Genomic DNA, 24394 nt, shown 5'->3' with positions numbered 1-24394 from the left:
TGCATGGCTTCCTGGAATTCTATAGGATGTCCTCTTGTCCTGGCTTGCTCTGTTCATACAGTAGACCTAGCATCATCAGGTCTTTGATGAAAGGAGCTTGTGGGCAACAGTGTTAGGAGTCAGGGTATAATAACTATGTCACTAACTGTGTTTGGATGAACAAAGCAATATGAAAACATTGGAGACTTAGGACAATGCTGTTCATAAACAGTACATCAGTGCTAAGAAGTTGGTAACAGCATATGTTTTAATATAGTCTGGTATTGATTCTTTTGGCCAATGTCCCACTTTAATGGTGTTATAATCATACTTTAAGATTTTTAGATGGAGAGGTATACAAGAAAAATCAATAGATACTATCTTTCCACTACCAACCAGCCTCATATATATAGCCCCTCTGCCGCACTCACATTTAAGGGACCTAACAGATGCTTTGGGGATGGCTGGTCCAGTTATCAGGCTTTTAATAACCTCAAGCATCCACTCTGACCACCTCAGAGGTTAGAGCTTCAGCTCACAAAGATTCATGCAAAGGAGCCTATGATGATCCAGAAAAGATACCCAATCATTTTCTCTATATTTTCTATTTCATTAACATATAAAAAGGAAGCTTTAAAAAAAAACCCATTCACTCTTACAGAAGGAGAGCTGTCTAAAACCAAAATCACATAGAATTATTGTTTCTGAGACTTGAAAAATATATAGATAAGTGCTTCTATAGTTAAACTGTGCAGGAGAAAACAGTTGAAAATACAAAACTATCTTTTGTAGTATTGTAACAGTTTTCTTCTTTCATTCTTCTTAGTCATTAGATTTTCCAAAATGACCAAGTGCAATTTTTATATGAAAAACTGATTTTATTTTTAAAATGTTACATGCTGCTGGAGGGCAATGAGCTGATCCACTTAAAGTTTTTTCTGTAAGCACCAACTAGAATTCAGTTGATTCTAATGGACACTTGACAAATTATGTCAGTGTTGGAAAGGATGATCCCTGTTTCACGATCAGAAATCCCTACTTATTATTTACAAACTAAAAGGAACAACTAGGAAAAGGAACACTAAGGAATTCTTTCTTATGTTTAGAAAGAAAGAAAAAAAAAACTTACAAACTTACCCAGATTCTGTCAACTAAACTCTCTTGAAAATATTCTTATTTTTTCCAGAAGTTATGTAAACCACACTTAAATTCCAACAACACTGTGTTAATTTTGCTCAAATGCAAGCTGAAAACATATTTTAACATCCTGTCAGAATGAGGTACTAAGAGTGTCGATAAAATGACACTAAAATAAATGTAAATTTAGATTGCAGTTACAAGTGGCTGCCTGACTCTGGGAAGATGTTAGGTTGCTATAGTATTTTCCATAGCAACTTTGCATCTTATTACATAAATATTCCCTCAGTGTCCTTACAGCCTACTAAGAAAATAGGATTAAATCTACTCTCCTATGTAATGATCCTGCATCAAACCTTATGAGAATGAAATGCCCAGAAAACATAAGAAACTGCAATCTAGACCACAGTGCTTTGGCAGGTGAGAGGGTCAGAGCGCCACGGGCTGTGCCCGAGCAGCTGTGTGGTGACCTCGTGCTGCACGCTGTTCATTCATCCATGCTCTGCCTGGGTTATGAGCTCTGCACTTCTCCCTTTGTGAGGATGGGCTGTGAACTTCCTCACTTTTCTCCTCTGTTTGCTAACTGCCCATCAGCCTAAGCCCTTCACCAGGCCGCAGGGGCTTGCATCACTGGACAAGAAGCCAGAGCATAACAGAGCTGCAGCGAGCTCCCCAAATGCAGCTGTGAACCCGTGCGGGGCTGTCACACAGGAAACCATTAGGAGAGCCACCCCCAGCTCCAAGCTAGTTGCACCAGACATACACTCTTCAAGATCCTCAGCGGGGTTCAACTGGGTTTTGTGGGGGTGTAGCACAGTTGCATGCTTAGAGTATCGGGCAAAATCTGTGGTCTCCTAGACACAACACAATTTCAGCAGAATAAATCCATTTTACAAGAAACACGTGATTATGGAGATCTGTGCCTAGGTGAGAGATGTCAGGAATTTGGCACTGCCAGGTACTATGTAAAAATCAGATTATAAGGGGGCTAAGCTTGAAGGGAGTTTCAAATGTGACTTTACAAAAACAGTCTGGCTGGAGTGCTTCCGTTACAAAGGAATCCTATGCTTGAGGATCAATTTAATGGCATCTGTTTCTTCCATTTAAAAGGTAAAGCAATTTACAAAAATATATCTATTTCTATACTCTTCAAAGATATGTCCTTTATGAAAAGAGAACCGTAACTGTACATGAAATCAGGGAACTGAAAAATCTACCTGAAATAAGCATTTGTTTGATTTCCTTTGGTAAGATTAGAAAGATTTAAAAGGGAAAGTGGTTGGGGGTGGGTGGCCAGAGTCTTGGCTCCTTGAGAATGAAGCTCTATTTTAAGAGTTCAAGAATGAAGCAGGCTGCTCAGCCCACATCAGAAGATTTATTTCATCATCTTTCAGCCATATTAGTTTTAATTAATCACATTTCTTTGTTTGGCACTTGGATTCCCAGAAGGCATGCTGTTGTGGTTGAAAATAAAAGGCTCGTCTTTAATTCAGTGGTAGCTGATGGACACACAACACTGCTCTATTTCTCCTTTGGGTTGTCATCACATGCAGAAAAGTCTGCTAACAGAATATCCTTCCATGCTTCCTCTAGCCACTTGTGCCCCTGCCTTGGGGGTCTGCTGGTACAAGGAGCTCAGCACAGCTATGGCCTTACTGAGTCACCTCACTTTTCACGCCTAAGCCGAGTTCCGAGCAACTCCAGAGTTAGCCTGCTTAGATCCTAAAAGCTTCTACCAGCTGCGGGTGACATGGCCCCCTTCAATGGGCCCCCCATGAGTCGGTGGCAGGACCAGGTGCTGGTGGCCAGTGGCTCCTTCCTTCTGTGCCCAGGCTGGTGCCCAGGGCACCAGTAATCCTCTTCTCAGGCTTATGACAAACTGTAATCTGTTGCGTATCCTTTATGTCTTTCAAAAACACTCTCATATAGGAAATAAACCAAAGCAGAAACAACAGTGGCAGTCCCAGTGTTCAAAGCGATCAAGGGGAGGGGCGCCTGGGTGGCTCACTTGCTCTTGATTTTGGCTCAGGCCATGATCTCATTGGGGAGGCTGCTTCTCTCCCTCTCCCTCTGCCCCTATCCCCCTACCTTTAAAATCAATCAATCAATCTTTTTTTTTTTTTTGAAGATTCATTTGAGTGAGAGAGAGAGAGCATGCAACAGCACATGAGCGGGGGAGGGGCAGAGGGAGAGGCCGACTCCCCACTGAGCAGAGAGCCCTATGCGAGGACTGGATTCCAGGACCCTGAGATCATGACCTGAGCTAAAGGCAGACACTTAACTGACTGAGCCACACCAGTCCCACAATAAATTAATAAATCCTTAAAAAAAAAACCAAAGAGATCAAGGGGGTAGCCATAGAGAGCCTAATTATTATTACTATTAATTTTTTTAACCTCAAGCTTCCAGCTACATATAGAATTATTCAGAAAACCTAATACTGCTAATTTCAACTGAACTTGATTACAAGTCCCTAACTTGATTCAGTTAGCTAAAATATTTGGGAAATCCTTGCTGGAAGTCTTATTGAAGTTGCAAAAAGAAATCTGTACCTACACGTGGTGAGTTTCCATGGCAAATCAACAACCCAGAAAACACTTTTCATAATTACAAGAATATGTGCTCTCATAAGGAGCTCAGAGTTTGAATGAGGTGTAATTAAAACCCAAGAACCTTCGTTCATACGTTATGAAATGTTTTAAGGGTGGTCTATTACATAAAGATATTTTAGTTCCACTCTTCTAAAATTTTGTGTTCAATGTACAATCTATACTCACCATATCCTAGATGAGGTACATCACTGGACAGTAATATTCATTTTGGTTTCTACTGAATTTAAAGCAATGGCTTTAGAATATATTTGGCATTAGGCTTTTAGGCACTAGACTTTTATTGACTTAAAACGCGTATTTCTTCTCTTCAAAAAGCATCTCACACTCTTGAGGGCAGGGGAGACAGTGTCTAGCCCTTTCCATACCTCCTAGATCCACAGTGCCTTGAGCACAAGAAGGGCTTGACAAATGTCTGCTGATAATTAGAATGATGCTGAGTGTCAGCTCTCCAGGCCCTAGCCTATTTAGCACATGGCGGCGGATTCTGAATGTATAAAAGTGTTGCACATTTTGGAGAAATGAATCATCCTTGTTTGAGCAAGCTTCTTAATGCTTCCCATTTAAATTTAGAGCAAATGTTCTCAGGGTTACGCCCTTCCCATCAACTTATGGGACAAAGGCATCAAAAAGACCAGAAGAAGGGAATATGCAATTGAAGTCAACAAAATTCATTGACTTGGTGAAAGGCCCAGCCAGGTGCCAGAGGGCGACTAAGGCAAGAGGAGTCCGCAGTGACTGAGCATTTGCTATGTGCACCACACTCTAGTTTCGGTTGGAAGGGCTCTACCTGCTTCGACTCCACAGTCCTACAACTAATTGGGCTCTGCCACACGAAGCCTAACACTCTGGACAGACTTCCTCTTTTCTTCCCTTTTTACCCTGTGCACTCCTGCCCCAAACCCACTGTCAACCTGGAGGAGGGAGGGGAAGAAGGAGCAAAGTTGGGCTTAATTCTAGTAAGTGGCAGACTTTGCAGCAATAAATTTGAATTTTTATCAAAAATTATCTTCATAAGCTTTGGAGCAGGATGCCAATCTTCTTGAATGAATGCTTCGATAAATCTGTCTTGATTTTCAAATTTATTAACAAAACTCATTTTCATTTTTATCGGCATCTTAGTTTTGCTCCAGCAAACTCCTTTTCCCCCGTAAGAGTCAACTGATAAGGAATAGTGAGCCGCCTGCCCAGAATTATATGGTAGTGATGGCAATGTCGGGGAGCTCTCTAGCCAAAGACACACTGTAAGTTATTATGTGTGGTAAAAAGCAAAAGTACAACGGAAGTCTTCTTCATAACCAGAAAAGCAGAGATACACGGAAAAACACAGATTTTTTAAAAATAAAAAAATAAACCCAAGCTATCACGTAAGTCCTCACAAAAAAAATCCTGTCCTTTCTAGAAACCAAAGTTGACTCTCTCCAACTCCCCCTCAGAAATAAAACCCATGCAGGTTGGTCTCTGCGCTAGGAGAGGTGAAGAGCAAGGGAGGCCGAGGGGGACCACTTCATGCATCCCCGGGAGGTGGTCTTGTCACAGTCCTCTCGGGCAGGAGGCTCCACGAAGGATGTTCTCTCCTAGAATTCCCAAGAAGTCTTGGGTCACCTGCTTCCCGGGAGGCTGGAGGCAAAAGCTCACTGTTTCAGCAAAAAGGAGGAGGGCAAGGGATTCTTTAAAGAATAGAGGAATTTACATCTAGGTCAGCCCTTGGCGATTGCTGTCAGTGAATTGGAGCGCTAGGTTTTGAGATACCTGCTCCTGGGTAACTGACAGATGCAAGTTTGCACCTAAAATGAATACAGAGTCACCTAACTTCACTGAAAGGTGTTTCCCTCAGGCTGCAGGGTCTCAATCCCGCCCCTTCCAGCTGTAGTCTGCAGGGATCTGGAGGAAGCTTGGTCAAAGGATCAGATGGAAATCCTTGCTGTCAGGCTATGTCCCTGAATATGCTGGGCGCAAAGAAAAACAGCCGCAAGCCTGTGGGTGGGATCTTCTGGGCCCAGAGGAATAAAAAAGGTTAGTCGCTTTCCCTTCCCTCTAATTGGTTCTGAACTTACTCCATCAACCACACGCTGCGTTCTCTGGTCCATCTCATTTTTGAAAAGCACGAAAAAGACTTTGAACTCCTGGGGACCAGGCATTTGAACTCCAGTTCTTCCATCTCCTCCCCCAGCACTCGGTACAAAACATGCTCGGTGCTGTGTTCATTCATGCTGCTGACCAAGGAATAAGCCTGGAAAACTCAAAGTTCAGCTCCTGCTTTAGGCTCCTATCAGATGCCTGGGGGAAAAAACCCACAGAGATCTGGGAAGCGGGCTCCTCAGTGAAGCTTCCAGAGAGGATCTCGTGTCCCCGCTGAGCAAAGCGCTCTTTGAGTTCTTCTGCATCAGAGCTTGGGGGCTGATGCTGCCGGTCTGTGCTTGCTGCCATGGTCTATAAGACTTCCCGTTGGACCTGACTGCTCTGAGTCATTCTTACTCTTGTCCTCTTCCGAGCAGACTAAGAAATTATACATATTCCTTACTTGGAAAATTGACAACTTGTTTAAAAAGAAATGTCACCCCCAAATTTAAAAAAAAAAAAAAAGTCACGGGTTCAAACAAGAATTTCTGATGGATTCAGTTCTTTTCTTCTACACCTACCTTATAAGAATGTTAAAGATCCAAGTTTCATGTAAACTTGCTCCTCATCTAGAAACTTCAAAAATGATGAAAGCTTTCTTGAGCAGAAAAAAATTTATTTATTTATCGGAAGATCTCATTAAATTTAAGAAACTCACACTAAAACTCGCTCTTTTCTTTTGATAAATGAAGGCTTGCAGAATAGAGATTGCCGCCCTCCAATAAGCAAGTCCAAGTCCAATAATCAAGCAGTCCTGAGAAATCTCATCTCCACTTAATAAGAGACATACATTGACACATAAATGCTAGGTTCATTTTTCAGACAAAGGATATATGGCTTCAAAAAATAGTGGCATGGTGCCTGATTTTATGCTAAGCTTCTAAAAGATTTAAATGAGTGGAATTTGAGGATGAAAGGGAAATTTTCTAAGGCACTGGTCCTGAAACTTTAGCATGCTTCAGAATTCCCGGGAGCATTTAAATCACAGATTGCTGGATCTCACACCCACCTCTGCCTCCCCTAAAGTTTCTGATTCCTTAGCTATTGAGTAGGGCCTGAGGATTTACATTTCTAACAAGTTCCGAGGTGATGCTGATGTTGCCAGACTGGGGACCACACTTTCAGAACCACTACTCTCATGAATTTAAAGTCCCTTCTGTAACCGCCTGGATGCAGAGCACTTTCTGGTGATCATCATTTATGTCCCTGGCTCTCTCTAAACCCTGAAGAAACAGAACGCTCTGACCACTTTGCAATCTTGCTAACCTGACCCTGCTGGAATCTTGATTTTGGCTTCTACCAACACATTAGCAAAGATCCTCTGTTCCTGTTCTGGATTTTGTTAAAGAGCCCGAGAGGGGTGAATAATTTAGTCACAGGGATGTATGAGGAGACAGGTCAAATCTACGCAAACCCTCTGATTTTCTTTTTTGGAAATGGTGGCAATTGTGGTCCTTCCCAGGCCCTTCAGACAACACTCTTACACTCAGACAAGCAGTCTCCCTTGGTGTCTCCCACATCTGAGTGAGCATTTTTCTTGCCTGCAATACTGAGATTTACATCTAATTTGAGAAGAGAGATTTCAGTCGGCCTCTTGGTTCAGGGAGAGCACATAAAGCAAGGTTCTCACTCAGCTTCTTTCCTTTTTACAACTCAAGGATACTCCTTTCTTGGTACCAAATGGGGCCACCCCTTTGATTACGGGTTAGGCAACGTTTATTGGAAAAATGTCTCATTCCCCAGCACATTGGCTCAGAGGCTAGAAAGCTTCTTCTGAGATTAAAGAATTCTCACATAAGAAGTACACGGACTGAAACCAAATTTTATGTGTATTTCAGCACCAGCAGTGGCTGCCACGCTCTGGAAAAGGATTTTTATGGGAATAGGCAAATATCCCTGAGAAAAAAACAACAGCCCTAGATCCATGGATGGAGAAACAACTGGAGCAATTTAAATCACCATGTCCCTAAGAAGGAGTTTCGAGTTCTATTAATAAAAAGCAGAGTCATGTAAAGATGAAGGTTTAGTATAACTCAAATAAAAGTGAGTTATGTGGCCATTTCCTAATACCTACACCCCACCTGATATATGGAAGAGCATGATGGCATCTCATGATGGCACCTCACAGGGGTGCATGAGGCAGAGCATGACAGCGCCTCACAGGGGTGCGTGTGGAAGAGCACGACAGCACCTCACAGGGGTGTGTGAGGAAGACCATGATGGTGCCTCACGACAGCACCTCACAGGGGTGCGTGTGGCCGTCGTCAGCATTACCTGATTCATCGACTCGCATTTTTTTAGTAGGGCTATCACAGTTCTCATCATCTGACATTTCCATCTCTTCTTCACGGCGGATGCCCATGAGCTGCTCACTTTGAGCATTCCGGAGCTCCTGAAAGCAGAAGACAGGAGAATGTCAGAGTCTCAGACACATGTCGACACACCTTTTCCCAGTGGTCTTTAGGTGTACTGTTGACTGATATGTGAATGCTTAGAACCTGAAGTGTTCCCCTCCCAAACACTGCCCCAGGTAATCTGGAATAAAGTTCTGAGGGCTGTGGGGGAGTAGGAAGACCCAAGGATAAATCCCTGCTCACCAGTGACTAGTCAGGGTGTCTTTAGCAAATTATTTCGTCTCTTGAGTCTCAATTTCCTCATTTGCCAAAAAGGGGATAATAACACCACCTAGTAGGATTCCACAGAAATGCCTCTTGCCATGACTGGCACATGCGAGGGACTCTGAGCTAATGATAAGAAATATGCATGATGACATTTATAAAAGGTCTTGTTGACCACTGTGTAAATTCAGGAGTGTTTCTTCATCTCTCTAAACCTTGATTTACTCATTGGAATACTGTGATAATAACAGTTTTGAGGATCAAATAAATTAATGCATGCAAAACTCCTTAGGATTATGGTAGACACTTGGTTCGCTAAGTTGATAACATAGACAACTATAATTCTTCACACAAAGTAGCACCCCTGCGGGGTGTCTGGGTGGTTCAGTCGGTTAAGGTTAAGTGTCTACCTTCAACTCAGGTCATGATCCCAGGGTGCTGGGATTGAGCGGGTTTGGGCTCCCTGCTCAGCACGGGGTCTACTTCTCCCTCTCCCTCTGCCCCAACCCCACTTATGATTCCTCTCTAATAAATGAATAACATCCTTAAAAAAAAAATAGTGCCCTTACATTGTGTGCGCGCACTCCTGTGTGATCACACGCACACACTATTCAGACAGCGAAAGGGTAAAATGCCAAAGATGCTGGATGACAAAATAGAACCGATGCCTGCTTTTTGGTGTTTCACATCATCATGTAGCGTTTAGTGTTTCTGTGTGATGGCTGTTTTGACATCATTGAGAGATCTTAGGATCATATCTTACTTTTTCTACTTACTAGAGGAGGGACGGTAGTCAAAGAGTACATGGGAAAACTCACTGTAAAAAGTAACAAGTCACAATACATTTTTTACTCCCTTGCCAAAAAACTAGGACACTAATTATTCATGGTAAGTAATTATATTATTTTGTATTAAGCTGAATATTGTGTATTTGTGAATCCTTACCAGTTCTGTTCTGTCAAATGTACTATCCTCAAGAAAACAAAATAAAACAGGGAAAGAACTACATTATTCTTTTTCTCACCTCTGAAATTGAAGTCTCTAAATAAAAGTCAAAGAGTTAAAATAATTTTGCTTCTAAATAACAATAAAACTAAATTATAACACCTAATGTATTAATGGCATGATTTTATTTTATTTTATTTTTTTTTTTAAAGATTTTTATTTATTTATTTGACAGAGAGAGATCACAAGTAGATGGAGAGGCAGGCAGAGAGAGAGAGAGGGAAGCAGGCTCCCTGAGATCATGACCTGAGCCGAAGGCAGCGGCTTAACCCACTGAGCCACCCAGGCGCCCCTAATGGCATGATTTTAAACATAGTTCTAATGTCCATCTAATGGATGTGCATATTTTATTGTGTTACAGGTTCTCTGAACTCTCCTCTCTCCTTAGCTCACAGATTTTAACTGTAGTAGGACCAAAAGAAAATTAGGTCTTGCTAGCAGTATTCGCATGGTCAACTCTGAACCCTGGCAACAAGCCCTGCAGAGGACCAGGAAAGGGGAGGGAGGGCAGAGAGTCAAGGTCCCTGGGAGAGGGACACCCATCATGGGGAGCCTTGAGAGGCCTCCAGGAGGATGGGCAGTGCCTCCTCACTTGACCCCGCCAGCCAGTAGAAAGAGGTGCCAATTCCGCCGTAAATAACACCAGTGGCTCTTGGAGGCAGACGTCACGTGTGATTAGTGGGGACGCCTTTAGGTTGTGTACAGCTAATTTTTCTACTGACAAAGAACCCAGTTCCTAAAGAGGTGGCGTGAAAATACTTGAAACAAGGAAAAGTCAGGAGGAAGGAATAAATGAGGCTGAAAGGGCCTGTTGTCGAGTCCCTACAATTAATGACAAACTGTCATATTGTAGCTGTTCTTGTGTGGAAGGGTGTTGGAAAGAAAAAAAAAAAAAAAACTGGAGGGGAGGAAAAAAAAAGCCAAGGGTGTTTCCACAGGGTGCCTCTGGTTCAGCAGTAAATCACTCGTACACTCTCATAAATCTGCGAAGGTGTTGCAGATAATTAACAGATGCTGTACACGGGAACATGGAAAAAATCAAGCCAATTATCAAGCTTATACGCAACAGAGAAATCATCCACAATGTTAAATTACCAACTGGTATTTAATCAATTAAGCGACATGTAGGAGAGAAAATCAAAGGTAATTTAGAATTCTATTTCCTAGAATATCAAAAGAGGTGGTAGGAGTGGCAGGGAGGCACAAAGCCCCTTTGCAGGAGCACCTTTCAGGAACGTGTGCATCCATTTCTACTACGCCCTGTGGACCCAGCAAAGTGAGCAGGCTTCCTTAGAAAAAAGCTAGAAGCTTCGTGTGCCCTTCTCAGCAGCGGGGACACAGCCCCCGTTCCTTTGGGGACCAGGGCTAGGGGCAGTGGACCGAGGCCGGTGGGAAGCATGATTTAGATCAATAATGGATTATTTCCTAACATTCACATGCTAATGACGGCCTTTTTATGTCAGATCATTAGCATAATACCACTTGCCTTCCCCTTAACATTTCTTTGAATCATTTGCTGTTTATATGAAGGAAAAAAAAATAAGATAAACAATTCTTAGACCCTCTGTTCCCAAATCTGAATCAGTTTATGGATTTCAATTTGTGTTTTCATAACCCTCGATCTGTATATTTCATCCTAAAAGAGGACTCTCTCTCCTCCTGAAAATCAGCCTTGACTCAGGTCTCAATTCAGTGTCTGGGAGAGCAGTAGGTAAGCACCCTTTGTTTTTCTGGCCCCTGAAAAATTAAAGAGAAATCCCACTTCCTCCTTACTCATAATCCTGAACTGAGGAACAGAACTACACCAGTCACCAGCCACCTTCTTAAGTATTTGTGAACAAAATAAAAAAATGTCCTTCTTAATAAATTACACTAGCATTTTAAGTGTCCCATTATTGTGGAGTCATTCAGTATTCACCATAATAACAGTGATAATAAAGGATTCATTTGGTTTTCATGTGGATGTTACATCTAGTGCCATTGGTGTTTAGCTGTAATTTAGCGTTAGTTAATGGGCACTTAAAATGCTACCCAAATGATTGATATTATAGTACTTTGTGGTTCTTCAAATTCCATATAAAAAACTTACTTTACAAGTGTGAGCCCAAATCATTAAATAAACAAGCCTTACCTTCTATAAGTTTGGGGATTTTGAAAGAAGGGAGTATCATTTAGAGAACTTTAATATTAACATGCTAGAGATGGAGAGGCATCCAAATGGAAAACATTCTCTCGTTAAAAAACACACACACACACACACAAAACACACACAAAAAACAAATAAGCAAACAAAGATAGTATACTTACTTTTAAACGACAGGTTCAAAGCGTACACTAAACTGTGAAGTTAAAAATAACAGCTGCACGACCCATGACTAATGACACATTCTGGTCTTTCTGGGTGGCAAGGAAGGTCAAGGTCTGGCCTCTTTCCTTGGGGTGGATACTCACACTTCACACATGCATTGCTGCAGAAGGGTGGACTCTGGCTAGCCTGGACATTCGATCCCCCAAGGGATAGGCACCCTGGGGAGAGCTGTTACATACCCGGCTGGCTAGCAAAGGGGACTAGGGCATTATTTATGATGGGAAGGCACAGAAGAAAGGCTTACTTGCCATTTCTAGCCCAAAGAGCAAAGCATCATCATCATGTTGCAGAACACTGGGGGGGGGGGGGACCCTCCATATTTATTTAAAAAGCCAGTTTTCTATTTTACATTACACTTTTCTTCAGAATAGGCAGGCAAAGTGTCTTGGCTTATTTCCGAGCTTTTTGCTATGAATGGGAGAGATGCCTTTCTCCCTTTGCAGGGGTAGAAAAGCACTCTGTTTTCTAAGCATTAAGTCAGCTGCTCTTCTGGCTAAGGCCCAAGTCTGAGCTGGGTTCGGAGCTGACAATGAGACAGGACAATGGTACAACAGCTGCCCGCTATAACAAGAACCGAAATGGCTGCAGCCACACCATTCTCTGCCAATCCAGCTGTGTGATGGTGGTTAGAAAGTAATCATAAAATCACCAACCTCAGAGTGCTTTCGCCAAATGTCTATGTTCTTGCGCTGAGCTTTCGAGAAATGGTCCCAAGCTTTTTGTCTGGTAGAAGCGTTGAAAACGGCCACAATCTGCTCAACTTTGGTGAACAAGGAAGTCAAACAAGACAAGTAATTTATGTTGTGATCACTATAGGGAAGCAAAGCAAAGACACTAGGAGTCTATGGATGATGTCACAGTAGAAATAACATCATCAATATCCATCCAATTTGTGCCTTTTTATACTTACATTTTAGCAAGGTTGGGGAGGTCTCCCTTCAAGTCTGTCTCCATAACTTTAGGTTAAAACAAATTCTAAATACGACTGGGAAGAGTTCATGGGCATCTGCTTCCAAGCATTCCACAGCTCTTGTTTAAAAATGGGACTTGCTATGCCTATATACCAAGATCTACAGAGACAGATCTGGAGTTGGCATACAGATACAGATATATGGATAGAGGAATGCCAGTTGGGGGCTTAGAGGTGAAGCCGGGGTGGACTGGCTGAATGAGGAAGAGCCAAACATGTATCTTTTCTTTTTTGGTCTCCATCTCAAGGACTCAACTGCAGTCCTCGGAAGACAGTACCATGTCCAAGTTCCAAGCTGGGGCAATGAGTAGTTATTTCACATTGCCCCTCAATCTCAAGGGCCATTTTTACTCCTTGGCTCCTTTCTCCTTCCTGCCCCTCCCAGCCCCTGCACTCACTGCAGTCAGCCCTCCAGCCCTCTGGCGGGGAACAGGAGCCATAGCCTCCATTCAAGACAGACCAAGGCTCCTCCAACCAGCTGCACAGGCATGCAGATCGCATTTCGACACCCCGTGGCGCCCTCTGTAGCTCATCACAACCACGTACCATTCTGTTCTGCCATTTTCACTTTCATAAGGCTGCCCTCCCAAATCCCTTGAAGTGCTCACTCTCTCACTTTGACTTCATTTAGTACTTTTGGGGCTCCTGGGCAGAGCGCTACTGGAATGATAAATGTTGGGGGTCTGAACAAAGCTATACAGAGAAGGGCATGAGCTCTTAGTAGTGGATCTTAGGGGTGGGGCCAACCAACAGTTATTGATCTAATAAGCATGGGATTAGGAAATTATAGTACCGAATTAACTGTATGATTAAACTTGATTTCTGAATATTTAGTTAGGAAGGCACAGTTAGAATTAGCCTCTCATGGATGCTAATACTCTAACATAAATCCTTCTTAAGTGATTCCCAAGGCTCTATTATAAAAAAGGGCATCAAAGCTCTTCCAAATCTTCCAGGTGTCCAAAGTATGGCAAAGAGTAATAGAGTAATCCCCACAGAAGAACAACAATCTTAAAAAGAAGCCGACAAAACAAACAAGAGTGTGATGGAGCAGAGAAGGAAAGTAGATTCTGTTCACTTATCACACTGTAAATGTCTCATAAGGCTAATGAGCAACCACTTCCTGATCAATGTGTAATTCTCACAGAGGCTGTGATGTTTACTCATTACTACCTTGAAAGAATCCCAACTCCAAACCTTCCTATTCATCAAACTTTATCATCAGGTCATATGATGAATTGGTTGCACCCAGGTTGCAGCAGGAGGAGGTGCCACCCCCTTCGCTCACACTCTCTGTGCGTACACGTGGCTCCCTTCCCTGACCGTGTCTGGACAGGGTCACACATTGTGTGCTGCTCTAGGTGTGGATGTGTACCTGACCACCAGCTCTCAGGCCTCTGCTGGGCTCCAGGGCAGCACGGCCGGTGGACAACTGGCTCTGCCCTCCTGCCCCGGCTCCCTGCTGTTTTGTCTGCATGCAGGCTGGGGTCATAGGGGACTTTAAGCTACCTTCTGCAGGGGCAACACAGAGCAGTCAGCCCAATATGCACCGGTGAAATCAGCAGTCAGATGAGGTTATGTGGCAGGGTGGTAATCACAAGCCTGTTAAAGAGGACCCGACCCCACTGCTTTAAGAGTAGAGCTTTATAACAGCCATCTACAAGAGTGAGAACTGTGGTATCCAGAGGGGAAGGGGCAGTAAGGATTGAGGCTGAGTATTTGGGTGGTGACAGTCAAAATTCTGCCATCAATCAAGAAAGGTTGTTAATAAAGGGAATAAACTAGAGAGAAAATTCTCTGTTCATGTATGTGTGTGAAGTAGAGGGAAGGTAAGAGTGGCCAGTAACACCTCTGGAAGCATACGGAAGGGAAAGCACTTAGAAAAAAGACCCAGTGGCCAAATACTACACAAGTTCAAGGGTAAAAATAGATCCTCTCATACCTACTCAAGCCATGTTCTGTGGCAAATGTTTTGCGTTTGAGTTAAAGTGCCTCAGTTATTTAGAACAAGTTGTTACCATATCCCAGGGCATAGTTGCAATGCAATCAACTATCCACCCATCCATCCTTTTGTACAGCAAACATCTGAGTTCCTCTGGTTACCAAGCACTTGACTGACTGCTAGAAATATATAATTAAGACAGTGCTTGCCCTTGATGAGATCATAGACTCTAGGGAGAAAGAAAGATAAGCAGTTAATTATCCTATGCTAGAGACGTGTGGATGCTATGGGGACACAGTAACAAACTCAGTAGGTGGAGTCAGGAAATACTCCCAAAACTCCCAAAAAGGCATCATTGTTGCTAGACCTTAAATGATGGATCAATGCTTGCTCCTGAGTTCAAAAGGTGGTATGGAGTCATGAAAGGACTTTGTAGGGTTGGGACAAATGCTGAGTGAGGATGGATCAAGAAGGACAGTGGATGCTAAGCCAGCTGGTGAACTTCGTATTGTAGCCCTAAGACACACATCTGAGTAGGATTTGTTTGGGAGAAATGATCAAGGCTTGAGTTAAAGCAGAGCACTGCAGTAGAGGCAGGAGCAAGGAGTCATTTGCCGGAGTGAGGTGATACCACAAGTGGCTGACTTGTTATGAGTCTCCCTTTCAAGAAGGGGAGACAAGGATGGCTCAGGCTGGAGAAGTATGTAGACCATGAGGACAAGCACAGGGGGCAGTCTGAGAGAGAAGGTAGAGAGTTTGCTTTTGAACATGCTGAACTTGACATGCCTGAAGGTCATCTCGATAGAGCTAAAACACATACTGGGGGTTCAGAAAGAAGTCAAGACTCAAAATTAAGACAGGTCTTAAATTTTCCAGACTATTCTCAATTTCAGGAATTGTGTTCTTTTTGGTATGTTAATTAATTAAAAGCAAAATACATGTGGCTAACTTTTTACTTCTAAGTTTTATACTTTCTCCACATATTTTAACAAATAATAAAGAACCCCTCCAAAACCAAAAAATATTTTTAAAACAATGGTTTAAAAAATATTTTTAGGTTTAAAAAATATTCTCAGTGTTTCCAAGGCCCAGTTTACTTCTCTCATTTCTGTGCAGACTGCCCCCAACCAGCCATTTGTCTTGCAATGAAAGTTCTTGGGCACACAAAAGGACTCGGAAAGAGTGCCTGGATCAGCAGGAATTCATCATCCTTAGGGAAAAACCACCTCAAAGAGTATGCCTTAATGAATGTGATTTAAAGACAGGAGATTTTCAAAATCATAAATCAGGATGACTGCTGGTGGTGATGTCACAAGACCATACACTTTTTTTTTTTTTTTTAAGATTTTAAAAGAGCACGCACGAGTGGACAGGATATAGGGAAAGGGAGAGAGAATCTGAAGCAGGCTCCAGACTTGGGGACCTGATCAGGACCTGATCTGAAACCAAGAGTCAGATGCTCAACCAACTGCACCACCCAGCGGCCCCAGTGTACAATCTTCATTGTCTCTAGCAGGGAACCCCAAAGAGCAAGTTGCTGAATTTGACCATCACTCACTACTTCCCTGGTATATAATTCACACTACTTATTCTATATATAATAAAACTACAAGTAGTTACTAACTGAACTGAATTTTTAAAATTCTACCTAAGGGGTGCCTGGGTGGCTCAGTCAGTTAAGCGTCTGCCTTTGGCTCAGGTCATGATCCCAGGGTCCTGGGATTGAGCCCCCCAGTGGGGCTCCCTGCTCAGTGGGGAATCTGCTTCTCACTCTCACTCTGTGCTCTCCCTCTGTCTCAAATGAAGAAATAAAATCTTTTTAAAAAATAAAATTAATAAAATAAAATTCTACCTAAAAGCTCAGAGAAGAGATAAATAGTAAACAAGATGGTACCAGCATTTGTTTAAAAAAGCAGCTTATAGAAGAACAAATTCAGATCAGCCCCAATCTGTGCCAGTAGTGCACCTGGTAGGCTAGAAACTACAAGGTTCTGAGGCCCTAGTTGAGGCTGGATCAGCTGTACACATAAATATTTTTAAAGTACTATCAATAGAAAGAGATCAGTCAGAAAACTTAAATCTACATTCACACACCTTGCAAATTTCCCCCAGTCCACTGCCAAATTCTACATTATAATGTTTTGCCTAACTTAGGTTATTTGAGAATTAAGAAAAAAATTAAAATTGATTTTTTTCACAGTATGTTTGAATGTCAGTCTTAGATGTCATATGAGATTCTGTGACATATATCCAGCAGGTAAAAGTGAACCTAAGAGAAGGGGAACAGAGCTTCGATGAAGTTGCTAATCACTCTCTGCATCTGCAGACCCCACATTAAAAGATAAACTGAGGTCTGTTAAAAATCTGAAGAGTTTATTTGAGCAAAACGGATGGAATCAGGCCGTGCCAAACAGGAAGTGGTTAGGGGCGCTCCCCTTCTTGGTAGGAGCTGGGGAGAGGCTTTTCTAGAGAAAGGGCAGAAGCAAAGCAAGGATATCATGGATTGGTCACAGCTTCAGTTCTAATTGGTTGCTTGTGATTGGTTGTGTTGAGGTTTTGATTTTGTGACTTTCAGGCATTTGTAGACTTGGATTTGGGTTTGCCTATGTACGCCACAACCACACCAGAGCCACCTCTGTCTGGGGTTCTCCTTGTTCAATTAACTGAATATCCTACTAGTGATTAGTCATTCTTTGCTGTGTGTAAAGAGACCCACGTACACACACATAACACACACGTGTATATGTATAATCTTCAGAATTTTTTAAAAAAATCCGTAAGACTGGGGCATCTGGGTGGCTCAGTGGGTTAAAGCCTCTGCCTTCAGCTCAGGTCATGATCCCAGGGTCCTGGCATCGAGTCCCGCATCGGGCTCTCTGCTCACCAGGGAGCCTAATTCCCTTCCTCTCTCTCTCTGCCTGCCTCTCTGCCTACTTGTGATCTCTGTCTGTCAAATAAATAAATAAGAACCTGAAAAAAAAAATCCATAAGACTAATTTAATAGTCTTTTTTTTTTTTTTTTTTTTTTTTTTTTTAGTATTTTCCTCCACGTCAAAATGTTTGGACATCTGCTGAGTTCAGAACATACTTCTCACTTGGGAGAGAGCTTTGTAAATTACCATTAGAAGCCTTGCCTTCAGTCTAAGGGAAGGAAAGCTCAGAACAGGACATCCGTTTACCCAGAAACAGGTCCTGCTGAAACAAGCTCTCTGCGGGCTGCCTGGGTGGCTCAGTCCATTAAGCATCTGCCTTGGGCTCAGGTTGTGATCTCAGGGTGCTATGATCTAGTCCCATATTGAGCTCTCTGCTCAGCGGGGAATCTGCTCCTCCTTCTGCCTGCTGCTCCCCCTACTTGTGCTCTCTCTCTGGCATATAAATAAATAAAATCTAAATAAAATAAAATAAAATAAAATAAAATAAAATAAAATAAAATAAAATAAAATAAACAGACTCTCTGAGAAGGATCAGAGCATCAAGCACAAAACTTCTGGTTTCGGGCTCCTAAATTCAGAGCTCCGGGCAGAAAAGCCTTGGAAGCAAGGAAGAGGGAGGTCAGGCTCCTCCAAAGAAGGAGCCTTTTCCTTGTCCTCCTGACTGCGTTCTTCAGTAGTCCCTGCACTTCCTACCTCTTGCGCTCTAGCTAAATGGCTGTGAGAGAGCCTTTGATCCCTTTACCGTGGCAAATATCTGGAGAAACTAAGTCCTTCCAGGCAGAAGGCTTGCCTAAATAGAGTATCTCAAACAAGTCTTCCAAACTCAATTTTTGTTTTTAATGTTATCTGGGCTCACCATAGAGCCTAAGTCTGTAAGCTTCTGAGGAAACGTGGTTTTCCTTTAAGGGATAACATTTTTCCACATCCTCTAAGAATAGCTCAGAAAAGATGTTCAAAGAAAGGCACATAACTAATGAAACAGTTGACCCCCCGCCCCAGCTTGTTACTGTTGTTTTTAAATCCTAAAAGCTGGGGTGTAATTGATGAGTCTTGGCTCCAGGCTGAAGAATTGTAACAGAGAAAATACAGTAAGTGATTCAGGCTCTCAGGACATCCAGAGGAGCAAGACAAAGCCAGAGGGAGGAGCATTTAGTGTCTGACGGGCAGGGCAAGCCTGGAGGAGAGATTCCCAGAGAGATTCCTGCCTACTCACTCTGGGTCCTGAGCACAGAGAAGCCTGCCAGTTAGCCTGGCAGGAAGCCCGGAAAATAGAGAATTAACACGGTCAGACCCATACATTAGGGAGGCATGGCCTAGAATTTCAACTTGAGGAGGAAAAAGGGCAGTCTGGGGTTTTCTCTGGAGATGGGTGAAAAAGAGCACTGCTGAGTGACACTGTGAATCTATCACAGCCCCATTAAACCTGAGGCTGGACAGCCTGGGCCAGCAGCACGTTTCTTAACTTCCTGGCTAGACGAGGCCAGATGGCTGGTTCTTTGCGGGGGAATGGCGATGGGGACAGAAAGAAAGAGAAACATGGTGATCAAATTATAAAAAAAAAAAAAGAAATAGGATCTTTTTTTTTTTTTTAAAGATTTTATTTATTTATTTGACAGAGAGAAATCACAGGTAGGCAGAGAGGCAGGCAGAGAGAGAGGAGGAAGCAGGCTCCCTGCTGAGCAGAAAGCCCGATGTGGGGCCCGAACCCAGGACCTGGGATCATGACCTGAGCCGAAGGCAGCAGCTTAACCCACTGAGCCACCCAGGCGCCCCAGAAATAGGATCTTTTAGCCAACTTCAAGTAAGCAGGGGCTGGTGATTCAAATAAATGGTGAGGTGACTTCTTAAGTCACCTTAAATGGTGGTGACTTCTTATGCTTTGTATAAATCTCGATACATTTCAGGAACTGCAGATCCCCTTGTTAATGCATATATTCAAACATTTTGAGAAGTATCAAAACAACAATCTATAAGAATATTACAATTTTAATGGTTCCTTACCATATGCAGCATTTATGAGGCTTTTAAAAATCGAATAAATCCTCCTGGGTAGATTATCCCTATCAACTAAATGAAAGTAATAGATATATATAAGAAAAAAGGAACAAAGCAAAATATAAAAGGCTACCTTCCCATCCTGGCTGCCTCCCATCCAGTTTCTCTCTTTAAAGGTAACCACTCTTAACAGATGCTAGCATCTCCATCCAGAGAAAAAACCTTAAGCATATGGTATAAACTTGTCTATTTTTCTATGTACAACATTCCTTTCTTTACACACAAGTGCTAGTATTATATACACTGTGCTGGGACTTGCTTCCACTTAACGTAACTTGGAAATCTACTGATGTGCATGTGAAAGGCACACTTCATTTCACCGTGCTTCCCTATACTACACTTCACAGATAATTGTGGTTTTTACAAATCGAAGGCTCCTGGCAACTCTGTCCGTCGCGTCAACCAACATTCTTTTTCCAACACCATTTGTTCACTGCATGTCTCTGTGCCATATTTTGGTAATGCTTGCCATATCTCAAATTCTCATCATTATTATATTTGTTATGATGATATTGATCAGGGGACTTTAGTATTCTACTGTAATTGTTTTAGAGGCGCTGCAAACCAAACCCACATAAGATGGCAAACTTAATCAATCAATGTGTGTGTTCTGGCTGCTCCACTGACGGGCTGTTCCCCCCCCCTTTCTTCCTCTCCTGGGGTCTCCCTAGTTCCTGAGATACTACAATATTGCAATTAGGCCAATTAATTTACAATGGCCTCTAAGTGTTCAAGTGAAAGGAAGAGTCAATTAATGTGGCAAACTTTACTACTCTCTTATTTTAAGGAACACCCACAACCACCCCAGCCTTCAGCGAGCACCAACCTGAACAGTCAGCAGCCATCAGTGATGAGGCAGGTCCCTCCACTAGCAAAAAGATTACAACTCCCTGAAAACTCAGATGGTTAGCATTTTGTAGCTACAAAGTATTTTTATTTTATTTTAAAATTTTATTTTTTTAGAGAGAGAGAAACTTCAGCAAGCTCCTTACCCAGCAAAAAGCCTGACATGGGGCTCGATCTCATGACCCTGAGATCATGACCTGAGCCTAAATCGAGCGTCAGATGCTTAACCGACTGAATCACCCAGGCACCCCAGCCACAAAGTATTTTTTAATCAAGCTATGTACAATGATTTTTTAGAGACATAAGGCTTTTGCACCCTTAATAGACTACCACAGGTTAAGTATATCTTTTATATGCACTAGGAAACCAAAAAATTAATTGGGCTCACTTTATTGTGATATTCACTTTCTTGTGGGAGTCCGGAACTGAGCTCGCAGTATCTTTGAGGTATTCCTGTATTAGTAAGGCTGCAATGAACATCTTCAGACATATCTTTTGACATTTTTATATAAGAGTCTTTATAAAAAATTCTTAGCAGTGAAACAGATAAAAGAGTATCTGAATTTTAATTTTTTGAGAGCTATTGCCAAACTGTATTCCAATTTCATGCCCATTAAGTATTTTTCAGATTAACTGGAAGTTGGTACCTTTTGACATCCTTCACCCATTTCCTGTACCCTTAAACTCAACCTCTGGCAACCACCAATCCAGTAGACTGTTTTAACAAGCTGTTTTAACAGCATTCCAATGAATGCTGAAGTTTGAGAACTCTGATTTAAACCATTATCTCATTTAAATTTCCCAACAACCCTCTGGGACTGGTGCTTCCATTATGCCCATTTCATGGATAAAGAAACAGATTCTCAGAGAGGTATTATTACTTGTCCAAGGTCATATACTTAGCAAGTGGCGAAATTGGGAATGGAATTGTATCTGCTCGACTTCAACTTATGTATATCTGACCCTGGAACAATGCGGGGGGTGACAGATACTGACCTGCCCCACCCCCAGTCAAAAATTGCATATAGCTTTAGACTCCCCCAAAACTTAAGAGCCTCCTGCTTACAGTTTATAAAATAGCTGATCAACACATATTTTACAGATCATACGTATCACATACTGTATTTTTTTTTAAAGATTTTATTTATTTATTTGACAGACAGAGATCACAAGTAGGCAGAGAGGCAGGCAGAGAGAGAGGGGGAAGTAGGCTCTCTCGATCACAGGATGCTGAAATCATGCCCTGAGCCAAAGGCAGAGGCTTTAACCCACTGAGCCACCCAGGCGCCCCTCACATACTATATTCTTATAATAAAGGAAGCTAGAGGAACATTAAGATAGTCATAAGAGAAAATACATTTACAGTTCTACTGTGCTGTATTGAAAAAAAATCTGTGGACCAGCAGTTCAAGCCCATATTATTCACTGTATTTATAAACATTTGTATATGGATTTATACTATGGGCAAAGTCTCATGAGCACTATGGGTTGTACCATGCCAGGCACTGAGCTAGGCTCTGGGAATAGGGCTGAAGATACTGCTGGTTCTTGCAGCCCTGAGGGGAGACCACCACTGACAGGATGGAGTCATAGGAGGAGAAGAAGCTTGAAGAGAGCACCGAAGGAGGCAGGAAAGGCTTGAAGGACCCCTGGACCAAAACTTTAAGGTATGGAGAATTTTCTAAAAGGAAGAAGCCAAATAGTTGAGATTGTTATGGGGCAGGAAGCTGACTGACCCCTCTCCATAAGCATTCTGAGGAATCTGGAAGACGATGAAGGAGTGTCTGCAAAAGGGCCCCTACTTCTTGTGTGTCTCCTGGACTGGAACAGACTTCCCTTCCTTAGCAGTCATCTGAAATCCACTCCACCCTACTTTTGTTTATCACTGTTGTTGGATAATAAACCTGGGGGAGGGGAGAACCTGAGAAGGTGGGGCCAGGCTGAGGGAGTGTTTTTAGGAATGGGACACTGTGGGGCTGCATGTGAGCCTGAGCAGGGAGGGAGAGCCAGGAAGCCGCGTTGTGGGGAAGTCTGAGCTCTAGCACCAAGCAGCCATGTGCCCTCAAGAAAGCCTCTATGTTTGAGGTCCAAAGCAAAAGGGGATGGTCTAGCCGTTTCTAAATATCCGCCCCAGCTCTGGGATCCTACAGAAGATGAAGACGGGTCAGCAAGCTTTTTCCACAAAGAAACAGGAAATATTTTTTGCTTTGCAGGTCATACAATGGACACCAACTTGTACTTCTTCGTCAGTTGCATAGAAGAGTCCAGAACACAGCATCTCTGCCTTAAAGTAACCATACTGACACCTCACTTTTCCTTAGATCTAGTTTAAAAGTGTCTTGGCTTTAAAAAGTTTTTGTGGGGAAAAAAAAAAAGTTTGCAGGCAGATTCTTTCCAAAGTAGCTCAGAGACGACTTCCTCATAGCCTATCCCCTCCTCCTCCACCCATGCCCCTCCCACCTCCTCCTTATACTTGGCAGTGCCTTCTTTTCCAGTCCCTTCAAGTGGGCTTATATTAAGATGGCGGGGTTTCAGCTCTAGCTCCCCAAAGTTCTATTTTTTCTGAATTGCCATCCTCTTCACTCAACATATACTATATTAACTCTTGAAATCTAGGCTTCCACAATTCCTTATTATTCCAGAGTGTAAGGCTTAATTTCTGTCTCTTACTTTGCTATCAGTAAAACATTTTTTGTGTGTGTGTTATTATCATAGTGGTATTACTTGGCTCAGTACATATATTTTCAGTGAGACTGAAAGGAGAGAGACCAAAAAAGGCTCAACTCAGATCTGGCAGGCTTCTAGTATCCTCTCCTATTGCTTTTCATATCCTGTGAAATAGGAAATTCTGTGCTCATTCTTGATTTGAAAGTTTTTATAAAAATTATTTTCTCTGGACATTGATTCTCTGAGAGCAAATAGTTTTTTTTTCTTTTTTTCTTTTTAAATGAAAATAATGCTTCCAGCACTTAAAACACTGGCAAATATAGCTATCAGTATGATTTGGAGGAGAAGCAGAAAACCTGTCGAGTTGCTAAAGCAGTTAGGGTTTTTTTTTTTTTTTTTTCCCATGGACGAACGATAGCAATGACGACCACAGACATGGAAAACATTTTAACACTTCATAAAATTCCTTTCCGACAGCAGGAACATAGAAGCCAAATTTCCCTTGGCAGAAATAAAAAAAAAAAATGTTTAGCTGAGATGTTCCTAAGAAGTGAGTGGTTTCAGAAAGAGCTTTTCAGGCAGAAGAAATGGGGATGATGACACCCATCTGCCTGAAAGCAGGGTCACGGTCCACAGGGAGATCACAGACCCCGCATCTGTCACTCCAGCACTCCGTGTACTACTGGGTACTTAAAAGGCGCCCAGTAAATATTTGTGGGTGAATTTCATCATTCATTCAAACACCTGAGGTTTTTACGATTTTAATCAAGAAAGCAGATGGGGATGTGATAGAGGAGACTGGACAGGGAAGGTGCAGCCCCCCCAACAAGGATCCTGACCTGTCTAGACTCTGCAGCACCCCAGCAGGGTGCCGTGCACAGACTCCCAGGGTTGAAATATGGCTTGAAATTTGCAGAACTGCCCTGCAGACATGACCTCCACAGTGAGGCAGAAGTGGGGCATGCGCCTAGGAGGGTATAGGAGCCACTGTTTTGTGATCAGCTAAGGAGCTCTCGGCATCTTGGCTGGATCCCAGCAGGGAGGCTGGCTCTGTTTCAGATATTCAAGGAAAAAGGGATCAAAGTCATGGACATGATAAGGACTGTAGAATTTTCGGAATGGGAATGGGCTTTAGAGAGGGTGC

At 42.6% G+C, this 24394-nt stretch overlaps 1 protein-coding gene across 5 annotated transcripts in view; it reads right to left on the bottom strand.

The window, feature by feature from the left end:
- The window catches only part of ENOX1 (ecto-NOX disulfide-thiol exchanger 1), a 571933-nt gene that overhangs the window by 119796 nt on the left and 427743 nt on the right, over nucleotides 1-24394 (bottom strand). For all 5 annotated transcript variants that reach the window (XM_047723525.1, XM_047723524.1, XM_047723527.1 and 2 more), the window contains 2 exons: nucleotides 12491-12597; nucleotides 8121-8238 (listed from right to left, as the gene is read on the bottom strand). In XM_047723525.1, coding sequence (XP_047579481.1) covers nucleotides 8121-8238; nucleotides 12491-12597 — 225 coding nt within the window. The remainder of the gene's footprint in view (nucleotides 1-8120; nucleotides 8239-12490; nucleotides 12598-24394) is intronic.

Source organism: Lutra lutra, chromosome 3 (assembly GCF_902655055.1).
Source record: "Lutra lutra chromosome 3, mLutLut1.2, whole genome shotgun sequence".
NCBI classification, from domain to species: Eukaryota; Metazoa; Chordata; class Mammalia; order Carnivora; family Mustelidae; genus Lutra; species Lutra lutra.
This window is presented reverse-complemented; position numbering and strand designations above follow the sequence as displayed.